General features: G+C 41.3%; 1 protein-coding gene across 1 annotated transcript in view; it reads left to right on the top strand.

The window, feature by feature from the left end:
• The window catches only part of LOC143139528 (IgGFc-binding protein-like), a 252,923-nt gene that overhangs the window by 40,630 nt on the left and 197,151 nt on the right, over window positions 1–15,142 (top strand). Inside the window, exons 4-7 of the mRNA XM_076300111.1 lie at window positions 7,639–7,659; window positions 8,653–8,672; window positions 11,656–11,860; window positions 13,992–14,273. Of these exons, the coding sequence (XP_076156226.1) occupies window positions 7,639–7,659; window positions 8,653–8,672; window positions 11,656–11,860; window positions 13,992–14,273 (528 nt within the window). The remainder of the gene's footprint in view (window positions 1–7,638; window positions 7,660–8,652; window positions 8,673–11,655; window positions 11,861–13,991; window positions 14,274–15,142) is intronic.

The raw sequence follows: 15,142 nt of genomic DNA on the forward strand, positions 1-15,142 counted from the left end.
GCATAGTATTAGGAGTGATAGAGGTTCTAATTGACTCTACTTTCTCAGTAAAAAAGGACAAAAACTTTTCACAATCAGCATCACTTTCCACTGGGACACAGGGAGTAGATGGCTTAACCAGCTGCTCTACTGTTTTAAATAGAAATCTAGGATTATGCTGATGATCAGAAATAAGTTCTGAAAAGTAATGTGATCTTGCATCCTTAACCAAGATGTTATAGTGTTTAAGTGATTCCTTCATAATGTCATAATGAACTTGAAGACCAGACTTCTTCCATTTACGCTCAGCTTTCCTACAATCCCTTTTACAACTACGAATGTCACTATTAATCCAGGGCTGCTTTCTTTCTGATGACTTAGTTCTAACCTTCATGGGTGCAATAACATTTAGAGCAGATGGAATTAAACTGATCAACCAGATCATTGGTACAAGAGTATTCAGAGAGGTCAGGGCATTGACTCTGGAATAATGCACAGAATTTTGAGGCACTATGCTCATTGAATATGCGGGAACAGAAAGAGCTGGGAGTGACAGTATTGATGATGGATGTTTCACAGCTAAAAACTATACAGTTATGATCAGATACAGTCATATCAAAACAATCAACAGAGGATATTTTAAGACCCAGAGTGAAAACAAGGTCCAGTGTATGACCACGGCTATGTGTTGGTCCAGACACATGTTGGCAAAATTGAAAAGATTTAACAATGTTAAGGAAATCAGTAGCATGAACATTACTGGAGTCATCAACATGAAAATTAAAATCACCACAAAGAACAACACTGTCATAATATAAGACAAGAGTGGAGAGGAATTCTTGGATTTCATTTAAAAAACAACCTGATGGTTTAGGGGGACGGTAAATTACAACAAACAAAATTGGATCAGGACCACAAAGTTTAAAAGTGAGCGCTTCAAAGGAAGAAAAGTCATCACAAGGTATTTGGTGGCATTTTAAGCTCTTCCTGTAGCCTACACACTCACAATGCCTCCCCCGCGACCGCTAACTCTAGGTTTGTTGAAAGACTCGTACTGAGGAGGACACAGTTCAACAAGCTGACTATGGTCATTTGTTTGTAGCCAGGACTCAGTTAAAAACATAAAATCCAAGTTGGCAGAAAATCGTTTAAAATAAATGTCTTATTTGAAAGAGATCTCACATTAAGTAGTGCCACCTTAAGACACGCCCTCGTGCTTGAGTTAGGAGCAACAACGTTTTCACATGATCCTGCCGCAGAGGAGGTGATAGTGGACACAGTCTGTATGTTGATCAGATGCTGGCCTGTCGCTCTCCTGCTAGATGTAGAGGCAGGAGCGAACCACTCTGGGATGTTGTGTTTTGCAGGCAGGCATTTCCGAGGAGATGTTGGTTGTAGCATCTTTACACTGGCTACCGGTTAAAAGTCATTGACTTCAAAATATTACTTATATCTTTTGGTTGGTTGCCTGCATTGAAAGAGGACACCTCATTAAGACGCTGTTGTGTCTGCTTCTGACAGAAGAAGCACTTATCTATGCTGGCAGCAGCTGCTGCTGAACAAGTGTACAAAGTCCCTCTAGATGGACTTGATGCAGTTGCAGGTGTTGCTGCAGGTTCAGAAGATGGTCTACCACGTCTTTTCTGAAGACACTGAGTCCTGCCTGCTTCACATGATTTCTGGTAGCGAATCTTAGCATGCTGCAGATGCTCACTGTTACAGGTGAATTTGTAGCAGTTTGTGGGCCAAACTACTTTGTTCTGTTGTAAAATAACTGCACTGTAACAATGCAATCTCCATACTCTCTCATGGACAAAAACAAGAAATTTGGCATGTCTGATGGGTCATTCACCAGTCCTAACATATCTGCCACTGGATACATAGCCCAAAATCTGTTTCTTTTAGAATATGTGTGCCATCACCTGACTAACAGAAAGACACACCTCAGAATAAAACCTAACTAGACTGTGCCACCATGAACTATGAAAATGTGCTTGCTCAAATGTAGAAGGCTAGAAGGTCACCAATCATGAAGAACAGAGCACTATGTGCTTCAGGTTATTCGACATTCTAAATTCTATAACTGCCAGCTATCAACAGCCAACTGTCACTGGTAGTGTCTCTCTTTCTCTCTTACACACACACACACACACACACACACACACACACTCACCTGTCTGTTTGTCTATCTGATCCTTTTACCCTTTCTTTTCTTCACACTTACATAGGCTACGGAAGGCCTTACAGACCTTAGCTGGTACTAGCTATGTAAAAGTCTATTAAACTTGATTTAACAGAGAGCTCTTTGTGCTCTGAATGGGTGTAGACAAGAACTGGCAGAGCAGGCTAGGCCTACACTTAAGCACACTAATAGGCATGAATTGATAGTATTGATATTGAAGTATTATTTTTTTAAGCGGACAATTTCAAGAGTTTTAGGCACAATTAAGTTAAAGTTAAAGAGATCAATCATCAGCCTAAAAATGTTTTATAATGTTGTATTGTTTATGTGGTCCACTTTTGCACACTACCTTGTAGAATATCTTTGCTTTTTGGCACCAAAACCTATGCTATAATACTGGCAATGTGAGGTTTATGGACAAAACACCAAATTTGACCTTTTCTGAATTTGACCTTTGATTTGGGTCCTTCAAAACCTTCCAAAAAATGGAGACATGCTTTTTTTACTCTTAAGAACCCCTAGGACAAAGATATAATACCCTCCAAAAATTAACATGCGAATCCCACAAGCCCCCAAATTAGACACAGGCCTCCCTACTAATGAAGAGCCTTTCATTAGGAAACTAGATAATGCCCCACCATAATGCCCCACCTTGATTAGAACCTTATTATGGGAGAACATTTTTACATTGTAAAAAAACTTAAAATGACTATCGGCCGATATATCAGTAATATCAGTTATCAGGTTTTGAAAAATTCAAATATCAATATCAGTATCGGCCTTCAAAATCTCATATCGGTCAGGCTTTATAGGAGATGGAGACAAATTGACACACACACACACACTCCTGCTCATCGCGCCCCACCTGTCATGTCTCTAATACCCACTAGTGGGGCCCGCCCACACTTGGAGAACCACTGACTTACAGACAGCACGAATAGAGTAAACATTTCTTATGTTATTTTCAGTGTATAGTTTAATTTCTGTGAAAATTCCCTGAATTCTTGAATGGGGAAATTAACTGCTTTGAACAGATTCAACTAAATGTCTCTATAGGCTAATTGAAAACAGCAATGAGAAATTAGGTCACACAATGACAGTATCATTGTTTATACTGACACTGCTGTGGGTAGAGTGCTAGACTGTCAGTCTCCGTCAGAATATATTTTGTATCATGAATGTTCAGATAGTCAAAGGACTTCCTTTATCTGTAAGACAACGGATGCAAAGGTCTCAGCACAAAGTGTTTTTAAAAAACTGGCTCACGTAACGGCAGACCTGCAGAAGATTGAAGAATCACTGTACAAAGAACAGTAGGCGTCCCCTACAACAAAAACAGCAGATATGGCTGTCTGCAGAAACATTCAATCCCCATGATAAGTGATAATCCTGACGTCTTACTGTGGCTTAGGAATGTTCTGATTTGTTTTCAGAATGGCATTATGCTGTTATCTGAAGAATGTCTCACTTGTTCTCTGACAGATCTTGTTCTCTCCCACAGAACAGGTGCATCTCAAAAAACTGGAATATTGTTGAAAGTCCATTGGCCTGGCCAGACTGAGAGATTGAAAGGCTCAGCAAAACCATTGCCAGTGTTATACTCTGTTCCTTTTCACTCACTAGGTGGACAGAATATCTGTTTTGAGGCCAACTGGGCAACGCTTTATTAACACTGACACAGGCATGACACATACAGCATCCTAACGTGTTCAGTCTCAGGTGTGACACCCAAACAGGTTCCCAGTGTTACAGCCAGTGTTTTGACTTAATTAGCTAATTAGAGCTCTTCTCATGTCAACATTTCTGTATTATCAGTTCTTTATTATCGTTTCTAATATTTTGAGATACTAAATTTTTTATTTCCATGTAATCAATCATTAAAATTATAATAATGAAGATTCAAATAAAAAAAGGCTTGACATATTTCACTTTATGCATTTCACTTTTCCTTGATATTCTATATTTTGAGATGCATTTGTATAGTGAATAAAGTCTGACTTATGAAAGGAAGCCGACACGAAAAAACAAACAAAAAAACATCCACATGGCTGAAACCGGAAGCTGTGGCGCAGCAGAAGCCATTTGACACATTCAGGTCCAAATGCCCACCGTGATACTGGTTCAACTCTGACCTACAGGTATGCTCATTTCCTGATTCCATCTCATTTCTCCCTGTCACTCCTCACTGTCCTATCTGAATTAAGGTTAAACGCCCCCCAAAATATGCTCCAAAAACGCTGAAACCAACCTAATCTAAGAGTCGTTTGGGACCACAGCAAGTTCTTTTTAAGGCAATGTTGCATAGAGATGTAATACACAAAGTGATTCATGACTGCTCTGTCCCTGTCCAACTAAAGAAGACATCTAAATGTTTCTTTAGTTCTGTTCCTTACCATGCAAAATGTTTGTACCTCACATGACGTTTGTGTTCTGATTACAACCCTATAGCCCTAGCTGCTCATTGGCTGGGAGTTTATCAAGCCTGGTGTTTCTGATGAGATATATAGTGCACTGGGTGTCTCTTCTATCTAAAGCAGATTCACTCACACTTCTCCACTGCTTCCTTTGGAACTGCAGAACAACAGAGTCTACCCTTTTATTATTGGAAAGATACAAGGGATGCTACAGTGAACACTGAGCTATCAGAAGACTTCTCTATCGAGGAGAGCACATTTATACTGCTTTTTAAATTCGTTGAATGAAAATGGCAGCCCGTGTTTTGTTGATCCTACCAATGCTAGTGGGTGTTTTTGGTGGAGTACTGCTACAAGTGTTTGATGTCAATGCAACAGGAAAGGTGAGAGCAGTTGAAATAGATGAGACACCAGAGGAAATGAACCGCCACTCTGCGTCATCAGATTCATCCCATCACTTCAATATCTCCAGCAAAACATTGGTTCCTGAAGCTAACAAGAGGCAGAATAATATGATTAATGCACTTTTGAAGAAACAGCATACATGGAGGCACCTCCTGTGTAAGTATATATATAAGATATATATTTTTTAATACTTGTTACCTGATGTTACCTGCTAGATGTTACCTGCTAAGGTAATCTAAGCCAGAACTACTGCTTGGCTTTACTATGTGTGATCGACATGGAACATCTGCTGTTCTTGTGACGGAGGAAAAAACTAAAAACAGGTTACTACCATAAAATCATGAGACTTGTATGGTAGCCTAACTACAGTTAATATAACATCATATGTGAATGACCAGACATGCATCCATTGTAATTTCCAAATAATTCTGGAAAAAAAGGATCAGGATTTCGGTCACTTGTGTAAGTCTCTGGACCGTTCCTGGTTCAGACAAAGCAGCATCACTTAAAATGGTGACTCCAGATAATATTTCCATTAGAGTTCTACTAGGCCTGTGCTGTGCTATGCCTCTGATGGATATGATATTCATATGAGGGATCAATCATAGATAGACATAGCTCCCCTGTCTGGTCTTGTATATGCATAGCACAGGAGATTAGAGGTGCAGGCAGCGATTGCGCAAGAAGTCAAGTTTATATTTAAAATTATTAGCTGACACTTTTATCCAAAACAACTTATATTTTAACCAAGGATCAAACGAAACACACCAGAGAGGTAGCTCACCCCTCCCTTCAGAATTCCCAGAGAAACTCCACACAGGGTTCAGTTTTTATTTGGGGAACAGGCTGCCCCCACTTTGTTTCCAGTTTTCACAGGCTAGGCTGCTGCCTTATTTTTACAGTGCACTCATGGAATTAACAGTTAGCGGTTCATGAAGAGGTGACTGCTGAATGCGACAAAAATATGTTATGGGCTGGAAATCGAGTATGATCGCTGACTGCACCTTTAAAAAAAAAAAAAAAAAACTAGTGGCCTCCTAACAATCATTTATATACTGTATGGAAACATCGGCTTTGGCGCCTGTAATATTATGTACCCTTTATTCTATTCATCAGTCTAGACTATGTTCTCTTCACAGTGTCTTCCAAGAGTTTGGATGGAATGAAAATTAGCAACGATTCTCTACCACAGTTTCAGTGTGACAATGAGTCTCTCGTCCTGAGGTTTACTGTGGCCAATCACACCCGTCAGTTCTTGCTCAACGGTCAGTAGAATATGAAATTAGAATCACTTTACACAGCATTTTAGCACAGTATGTGAATAATTATAGTCCTCACCGGTGACATGTCTCTTGGTTCCATAGAGAACTTCTCACCCATCAACATCCAGCATCTCCCAGCCCACTGCAGACACACTGCAGAGAAACGTGGACCATGGATGCTACTTAAGGTCTTCTTTAAAGGCTGCTACCTTCATCATAAGGTGAGGAGCTCATAGACCGGTTTTCACAGGCATGGATTAAGCTACAAGAAAACTTCAAAGAAAATCACTCTCTAAAACTTTGAGCCTAACAACAACAATTTGCATTTTATATAGCCATTATAGACACACAAAGCACTTCACAGTAAAGTGGGAAACTCACTAACCACCACCAATAGCACCCACCTGGCTGATGCACAGAAGCCATTATTCACCAGTAGGGATGTAACAATAACCGGTAAAATGGTAAACCGCGATAAAAATGTTGACGATAACAATTACTGTTTTCATTTCAAATATCAGAATTATCGCAGTTGATTACCACGGTGTGGAAACAGAGTGTTTAATCCTTCCCAGCTTCTTCCGAGCCTGCTTTTGACATACAGTAGGCCTGGTACAATGAAAAAAAAAAACAAGTACCCTACTGTTTGTTGTCTAATTGATGGATTAGGTTAGGATTAGGAAGGAAAATTTTCACCGCAAAACGTGTACTGTATCATGTAGCCACTCTGCATCTTTTTATACCGCGATAATACTGAAAACCATGATAATTTTGGTCACTATAAGCGTGAGGTTATATTTTCATACCGTTACATACAAGGATACAAGGATACAAGGAATTTTATTGTCACATGCATATAGTTACTGGAAGTAAGAAATGCAGTGAAATTATGTCTGGTGTCAGCCTATTTGTGCATTAATGGGGGGGGGTAAAAAGTGCAGTAGAAGAGGGGTTTAGTAGATTAAGTGGCAAGGGCTGCATAAGAAAGGTGGGGGAGGATTGTGATTGGGGGGGAGGGGGGGCACCAACAAGGAGCACCCAAGAGCAACAGGGGCAAGGAAAAACTCCCTTACCAAGGAAGAAACCTTGGTCAGATCCACGGCTCAAGGGGCTAACCCAACTGCCAGGGGTCTTGGTGTGTGTGTTGGGGGGATGACAGGGGAGATGGGATAGTGTGCTGTGTATGTGGGGAGAGGGCAGTGTGCAATATGTGTGTTGTAGCTTCCTCATGAGACAATGTGCTGTGAATTGGGGGGGGGGGGGGCAGTGTGCTGTAAGTATGTTGGGGATGTGTTGGAGAAGCTTCCTGATGAAATAATGTGCTGTGTATGTAGGGGAGAGGGGGGGGGGGGCAGTGTACTGCAAGTATGGTGAAGGGACTTACTATTGCAAGCAGAGAACTGTATGTATGATGTATGTGTGATGACAGTGAAGATGTGTGTGTGGGCGGGAGGGGAGTGGAGCAGTGACTGTGTGTGTGTGTTTGTAGTGTGTGTGTGGGTAGGTGGGGGCAGTGTGCTATAAGTATGTAGAGGATGTGTGTTGTAGAAGATCCTGAAGACAATGTGCTGTGTATGTAGGGAGGGGGGGGCAGTGTGCAGCAAGTATGTAGAGGAGGCTTACTGTAGCAAGCAGTGTGCTGTATGTATGTGAGGTGATGACAGTGATGATGTAAGTGTGTGTGTTTTTTGTTTGTGTGTTGGGGGTGGGGGGGGGCAGAAAGGCTAGGCAATCAAGGACATGGGTAGATGGAGGAGAAATCAAAAATAATAAATAAAAAGTTCTATGGAGATGTGCAAAAGTTGGAGAAAGTCAGATATGTGTGTGTGTGTGTGTGTGTGTGTGTGTGTGTGTGTGTGTGTGTGTGTGTTTTGACGTGTGATGAAATAAGAAAATAAATAAAAGGTCTGTAGCATAGGGTGAGGGATGTAAAAGTGCTAAATGTCTTGTAGGTGTGTGTGTGTGGGTGAGGGTGAGGAGTGAATGAGTGCTGAGGAGTGAATGAGTGCAAAGTCAGTATAGTGTGAGTTCAGAGTTGGGAAATGTTTGAGAGTGCTGAGGAGTGAATGTGTGCAAAGTCAGTATAGTGTGAGTTCAGAGTTCGAATGGCCTGGGGATAAAAACTTCTCCTGAGTCTCTCAGTTCTGGCTTTGTGACTACATAGGCGTCTTCTTGATTTCAGCGGTAGGAATAATCCATTGTTAGGATGAGAGGAGTCCTTCAGAATCTTTTGGCTCTTAGGAGTACTCTTCTGGAATAGATATCTTGTAGAGCAGGGAGTTGAGTTCTTATAGTACGTTCAGCTGAGCGCACTACTCTCTGCAGAGTACTACAATCTCTAACTGTGGAGTTTCCATACCAGGTGATGATGCTACCAGTTAGAACACTCTCAACTGCTGAAGTGTAGAAGGCCTTCATGATGGATGTAGAAACTTTGAATTTCCTTAGCTGACGAAGGAAGTAGAGTCGTTGTCTGGACTTCTTCAGTACATATTGAGTGTTAACAGTCCATGTTAAGTCTTCAGTAATGTGGACACCAAGGTATTTAAAACTTGTGACTCTCTACAGGTTGCCCGCTGATCATTAGTGGGGTGTAACTGTAGTTCTGCTGCTGCCATCTGTAATCCACTACCATTTCCTTGGTTTTATTGATATTCAGTGTCAAGCTGTTAGATTGACACCTCATCAACCTGATCCAAGTAGAGCTGTTCATTGTTGTTACTAATCAGGCCCAAGATCACTGTGTCATCTGCAAACTTGATGATGGAGGTATGACTACTGTTGGCTTTGCAGTCATGTGTGTAGATGTTGTACAGCAGTGGACTCAAAACACAGCCTTGGGGAGCACCAGTGCTGATGGTTAATGAGTCAGATGTCAGACCCCCCACTCTAACCACTTGTGAACGGTTGGTGAGGAAGTCAAATATCCAGTGACACAGGGTGGTGTTCAGTCCTAAGGCCTTCATCTTTGTGACCAAGGTGAGAGGTACTATCGTGTTGAATGCTGAACTAAAGTCAATGAACAGCATCCTCACATAATTCCCATTCCCCTCCTCCAGGTGAGTTAAGGTGGTGTGCATGAGGTTTGAGATGGCATCCTCTGTAGACCTGTTGGCTCTGTAAGCAAATTGGAGGGGGTCGAAGGAGGCAGGGAGGGATGAGCAGATAATGTTTTTCACAAGCTTCTCAAAACACTTCATCACTGTAGACGTCAGGGCTACTGGGCGGTAGTCATTCAGACATGATGGACCTTTGTTTTTCGGTACTGGAACAATAACAGACTGCTTGAGGCAAGCAGGAACTGTCTCTTGAGCCAATGATGTGTTAAAGATATAAGTGAACACAGGAGCTAACTGAGCAGCGCAGGATTTCAAAACCCTGTTAGAAATTCCATCCGGTCCAGCAGCTTTTCTACAATTAACCCTCCTAAAGGCATTGCTCACATCGACCTCAGAGACACAGAAAGGTGCATCCTCATTTGCTTCACATGCTGCAGCTAGTGCAAGATAGTCTGTGTTTTTCATGTCAAAGCGAGCATAAAAAGCATTAAGTTCATCAGGGAGGGCTTTACTCACATTCATCATAGGAGGGGACTTTCTTTCAAAGCCAGTGATGGTTCGGAGTCCTTTCCACACTCGTGCTGGATCACCCTCCAAGAAATCAGCTTCAACTCTGTCTCTATAGTGCCGCTTAGCATCTTTAATAGCTCTACGTAAACTATAAGATGCTGCTTTGTAATCCGTCATATCCCCTGAAATAAGCCCAGCATTATAAGTCATGGTGCGTGTCTTTAATGCCGTTCTCACTTCTCTATCCACCCATGGCTTCTGGTTAGGAAAGCTTCAGATCTTTACAGTTGGGATGATGGAATCAGTTAGCATATTGATGTAACCAGAGCCCGATGTAACTCAGTGATACTTCCGTAAACTCATTGATGTCAGCAGAGTTCGTCTTAACATCTCCCAGTCAACGTTGCTAAGGGCGTCCTGTAGCCTGGCTTCCGATTGGTCAGTCCAGCGCTTGACCTCCTTCGTCACTGGGGGGTCCTGACCGGCTTCTCTGTTTGTAGGCTACATAGGCAGTAGGAAAACAGCGGCATGATACATCCCTATTCACCAGACACTTACACTCACCACACACCAGCTTGAGGTGGAGAGTGAGGGAATGTATGAATGAACCAATTACACTGGGGGATTAGGGAGTCAGGTTGAATGAGCCAGGTTGGGAATTTGACCAGGACAATGGGGAACCCCCTACTCTTTGCCATGGGATCTTTAATGACCACAGTGAGTCAGGACCTCGGTTTAACATCTCATCCGAAGGACGGCATCTCCTGCTGTACAGTGTCCCTGTCACTGCACTCGAGCATTGAGATAGATTTTATGGCCAGAGGGAAGAGTGCCACCTACTGGACACCCACAAACACCACTTCCAGCAGCAACTTAGTTTTCCAAGGAGTTCTCCCATTCAAGTAATAACCAAGCCCACACCTGCTTAGCTTCAGTGATTCAGCAGAGACAGGGTATCCATTGGTCTGGCTGCTGGCATAGCCTAAGAGGCCTGATGGATGAAGTATATTGGTCTGTGTGCATCACAGGTGTTCTGACCTCTAATTATTTGTTTAAGAAATTAATATAAAATCGTGGAAATAAAGCCTGATTTCCAGACACTACTTTGTGAAGAGAGTCTGGCCTCTCATGATTGGGAACTCTTTCATCGTAACAGGTATAAACGTTGCATTTACCTTGAAATCATTGGTCCAGGATAACCAATCATGTTGATCAGGGATTTCTAATGTTACTTCTTACTTAATAGATTTGAGTTTTTCTTAATAAAAGATACAAAATGAAATCAAATGTGTTTTGCAAAAAGACTTGTGACTTCTCAGCTATATTGCTCTAGGTGTGTTAAAGTTAGTTTGATCTAAAAAAGCTCAATATTGAAGCTAAATGGATTTTTATTTTTTATGCACTCTTATTAAGGAATATAATATTTTAATTCTTTAATTCATTTTAAAGGTAAACTATGCAGTATTGGCAATTTTCTTACTGTTTTCTCGGTTTTTGCTTCTTTTTCGCTGGCTCTGTCATAACGAATGTCTGAGAAACTCCATCGCTACCTTTTTCTAGCCGGTGCCTGGCGTGTATGTGTATTTGAATGCAGTAAAGCAATTCGTTACACTCGTTATACTTCCTGACACTGAGGCCGCCGGCCCACAGTTGCAAGGGTGGTTTTTCCGCTCACAGGCGCTAGGGGGAAGCGAGACGGCCACCATTCAAACCGAAAAAAGTCATATAACCATTTCAATGACTCTGAAGCTGTTTAATGAAGGTAAATTAAGTTAAAAAAATTGCATATTAAGCTAAAAAACCTGCATAGTGTGCCTTTAAGTCTTGTAACATTTCTTCTCCAGGTGATGGAGTGGATGCAACTCCACTCGGTGACAGTGCAGTACTTTGACCGCGAGCTGATGCGCAATGTAACAGCGGCGGCGGCGTGCCTCGAGCTCACGCCATCACACGCAGCTTCAAGGACTGTGGCTCCCGTGGTGAAGTGTGAGAAGAATGAAATGACGGTGAAGCTGCTTGGACGCACTCTGAAGCACGTTTTAGTGTCTGGTGAGTCTACTGCAAATAACCTCCACAAGGCCCAAAGCAAGGTTGTCAACCTCACACATTTGCCATATCACACACTTATGTTCTGTCACACTAGCAAGGAAAAAGTCTGACTTTCAAGCCAGCCTTGAAAGTCATCAACTCTTCTTTTCTACTTCTTTTCTGTATTTTTCTATTTATTTGTTAGACAACATGATGAGATACATGATTTTGAATGTGTCGATACCAGCAGCTCAGCAAAATTTGAGGGTTTATCAGAAGATCTGATGGATGTTTTAGATATTACAGTGTCATTCTAAATTGAATATTACAATTTTACCATTCAAGATCTCCATGTGGATCAAGGAAAGGATGTCAAACAATGGACAAACAATTGGTTTCTGTATGTCAAAATGAATATTGAGGTAAGATCCCTTTCAATTAATGACTCTCCATTTTAATAGAATAAACTATACACAAATATTCAGTGTGGTATTCATTACCATGTCATTTTTATATTCATTACCATGAAGTTATACCATTTTTATTACATGGTTTTAACTGTATCTCTTTATTTCTCTCTGCAGAAAGAGCAAGCGTTAACTCTGATTTATCTGGATCTTATTGGAAAAGTTAAAAAAGTGAAAGTCTCTTGCACCCAGAACAATAGGTCACATTTACCTAGAGCCACCTTTGATATTTACTGGGAAGATATTTCCGAAGTTCCACAGACAGACACAGGCACAGGCACAGACATGGAGGCATTGCCAACAAGCCTCCTTGAGGAGTTTGGGCGCTTTGGGGTGTTTTGGGGTTTCCCAGACATTCCATCAGGGCCCAACAGACCACCTGGAGTTATGGAAGCACCTGAGTTAACTACAGAGTCTCCTGCAACAGAGCCTGTGACAACAGCACAGGATCCCACTACTAGCATCACAACTACTGTAACTACTGTAGCTGACACTACAACATTGGCTGCTACAACTACAGCTGTTCCTACCACCACCATAGCTGATACTACAACACTGGCTGCTACAACTACGCTTGTTCCTACTACAAACATTCATTCAACTTCAGCAACTACTGCAGTTGCCACAACTACAGGTATAACACAACTAGGGACTCATTTATTAATTTTTTTAACACACAGGGTAACTTGTTACATATATTATTTACCTATTACATTTCAAATGAAACTCCCAAACCTGTGAAGTTACCGGTATATCTTGTAGGCTATTTCAACTACATTAATATTTTCTTAGTTTTTTGCCCATTTCTACTAACAATTTTGGGCTGGAAAAAATTGACACTCTTTGCAATTCATTTAATCTATTTATTGGTTTATCTATGACATGCGCAGTTCACAAAAGAGTATATGATACAATATACAACACACTTATTTAATCTATTGTTGCAAGAAACTAGCCTGGCTATCACCAGACCCGTTCTCAAAAGATAATTGGTCTAGGAATGCTTTTTTCTCTTCTGCTTTTCAAGGGCCGTAACCAGCAGTGTGAAATTAAACTTCAGCAATGGGCAGCTAGTGACAAACTGAGACGTCTCCCTCTTGTTACATATGGCACGAAAATAATGTTCATAACGACTGCTTAAGGCCTTTTCCGTCAGATTTTATGTCGTTTATGCCGATTTAAATTAAATTAATTTCTGATCAATATTGTGTGCAAATTTAAACCTGTCGGTTGCTCTTTAATGCCAAGTCTGCGCATGTCTGGTAGAGTTAAAAATGGTTCCTAATCATGAGAGGCCAGGCTCTCTTCATGAAGTGAAACGAAGTAGTGAGTCTGGTATTATCAGGCTAGTATATTGCCATTCAACTAAGAATATCGAGATATGACTTTTGGTCCATTTTGGCCAGCTCTACTTTTTCAGATTGGCCCATTTTTAGTTGGTAATTAAAAGTTCAAGATTTGCATATGAAGGAGGAAATAACCTTATGTCCGGTTCACGTTAGGATTTTGGCCATGCACCGAACTCCATATTTAACAAAGCCAAGATAAAAATGTTTTTCAATTCTATGCCATCTTTAATTCATGCTGTAATACAGTACACTGCAATGCACAAAAATGAACCTTCATCATTCACCACTAACACTACAGCAGTAACATGTTCTCTTCCTGTTACAGCGCCATTACAGACCTCAACAACAGCTCCTACATCCACTATAACACCACCACCATCTACATCAGCAGCTGCTACAACATCTGGTCCAATAACTTCATCAGCATCCGTCACAACTGTAATCCCAACTACTACAGCAGATACTACCACATATGCCCCTTCTTCAACACCTGTTTCAACATCTATCCCTGCAACAACAGCAGATACTACCACATATGCCCCTTCTTCAACACCTGTTACAACATCCATCCCTGCAACAACAGCAGGCACTACCACATATGCCCCTTCTTCAACACCTGTTACAACATCTATCCCTGCAACAACAGCAGATACCACCACACATGCACCTTTGACAACAACAGTCACTGACATAACTGCCACAATGTCAGCAGCTACAACTACATTAGCAGATGCTATATCTACCCCTATTGCTACATCAACAGCTAATACAGAGGCAACATCTAAATCTACGACAAATGCACCCCCTATATACCCTGTTACAACATCTGAATCTACAACAAAAGAAGAAACAACAACAGTTGGACCCTCTACAACAGATGCTGGTACAATAAGCCCATCTACATCTATTGCCACAACCTCTGCCTCTTCAACAACTCCAGCTGCTGTGTCAACATCACAATCTGCAACATCTACAGACTCTCTTGACATCTCAACAGCACCTGTTACAACTACATCTAATCCTACAACTACTTCAGCTTCTACGTCCACTTCTACAACAGCTGATGTTGCCACAACAACATCAGAGGATACTACAACATCTGACGCTGTCACTACATCAGCATCTGGTACAACATCTAACTAACACCCTATAGCTGATGACACAACTACATGAATTGTTACTGCATGATTCTACTGTATCAGTATCTTTTAAGTATATATACTCTTTTGATCCTGTGAGGGAAATTTAGTCTCTGCATTTATCTTACATATATCACCTGTTCATCACGGTGAGACAACAAGGGTGACAACTTGTCTTATGTTAGCTTCTCTGTTCATGACCACCTCTTGACCGTGCCTTCTTGATAACCCCAATGAAATGCTCTCAAAGGTTTTTCTGTTGCTGGTGATTTTGGTTTTGACGGTACATAGGCTTGGTTGATGATTGGCCGTTGTGTGAAATCCCCTACCTATAGCAGAAAGAATTGA

This window comes from Alosa pseudoharengus, unplaced genomic scaffold (genome assembly GCF_046254945.1).
Source record: "Alosa pseudoharengus isolate Yale_2024_CS ecotype anadromous, Long Island Sound unplaced genomic scaffold, YU_APseudo_1.1 YU_APseudo_1.1_scf_22, whole genome shotgun sequence".
Lineage (NCBI taxonomy): Eukaryota > Metazoa > Chordata > Actinopteri > Clupeiformes > Clupeidae > Alosa > Alosa pseudoharengus.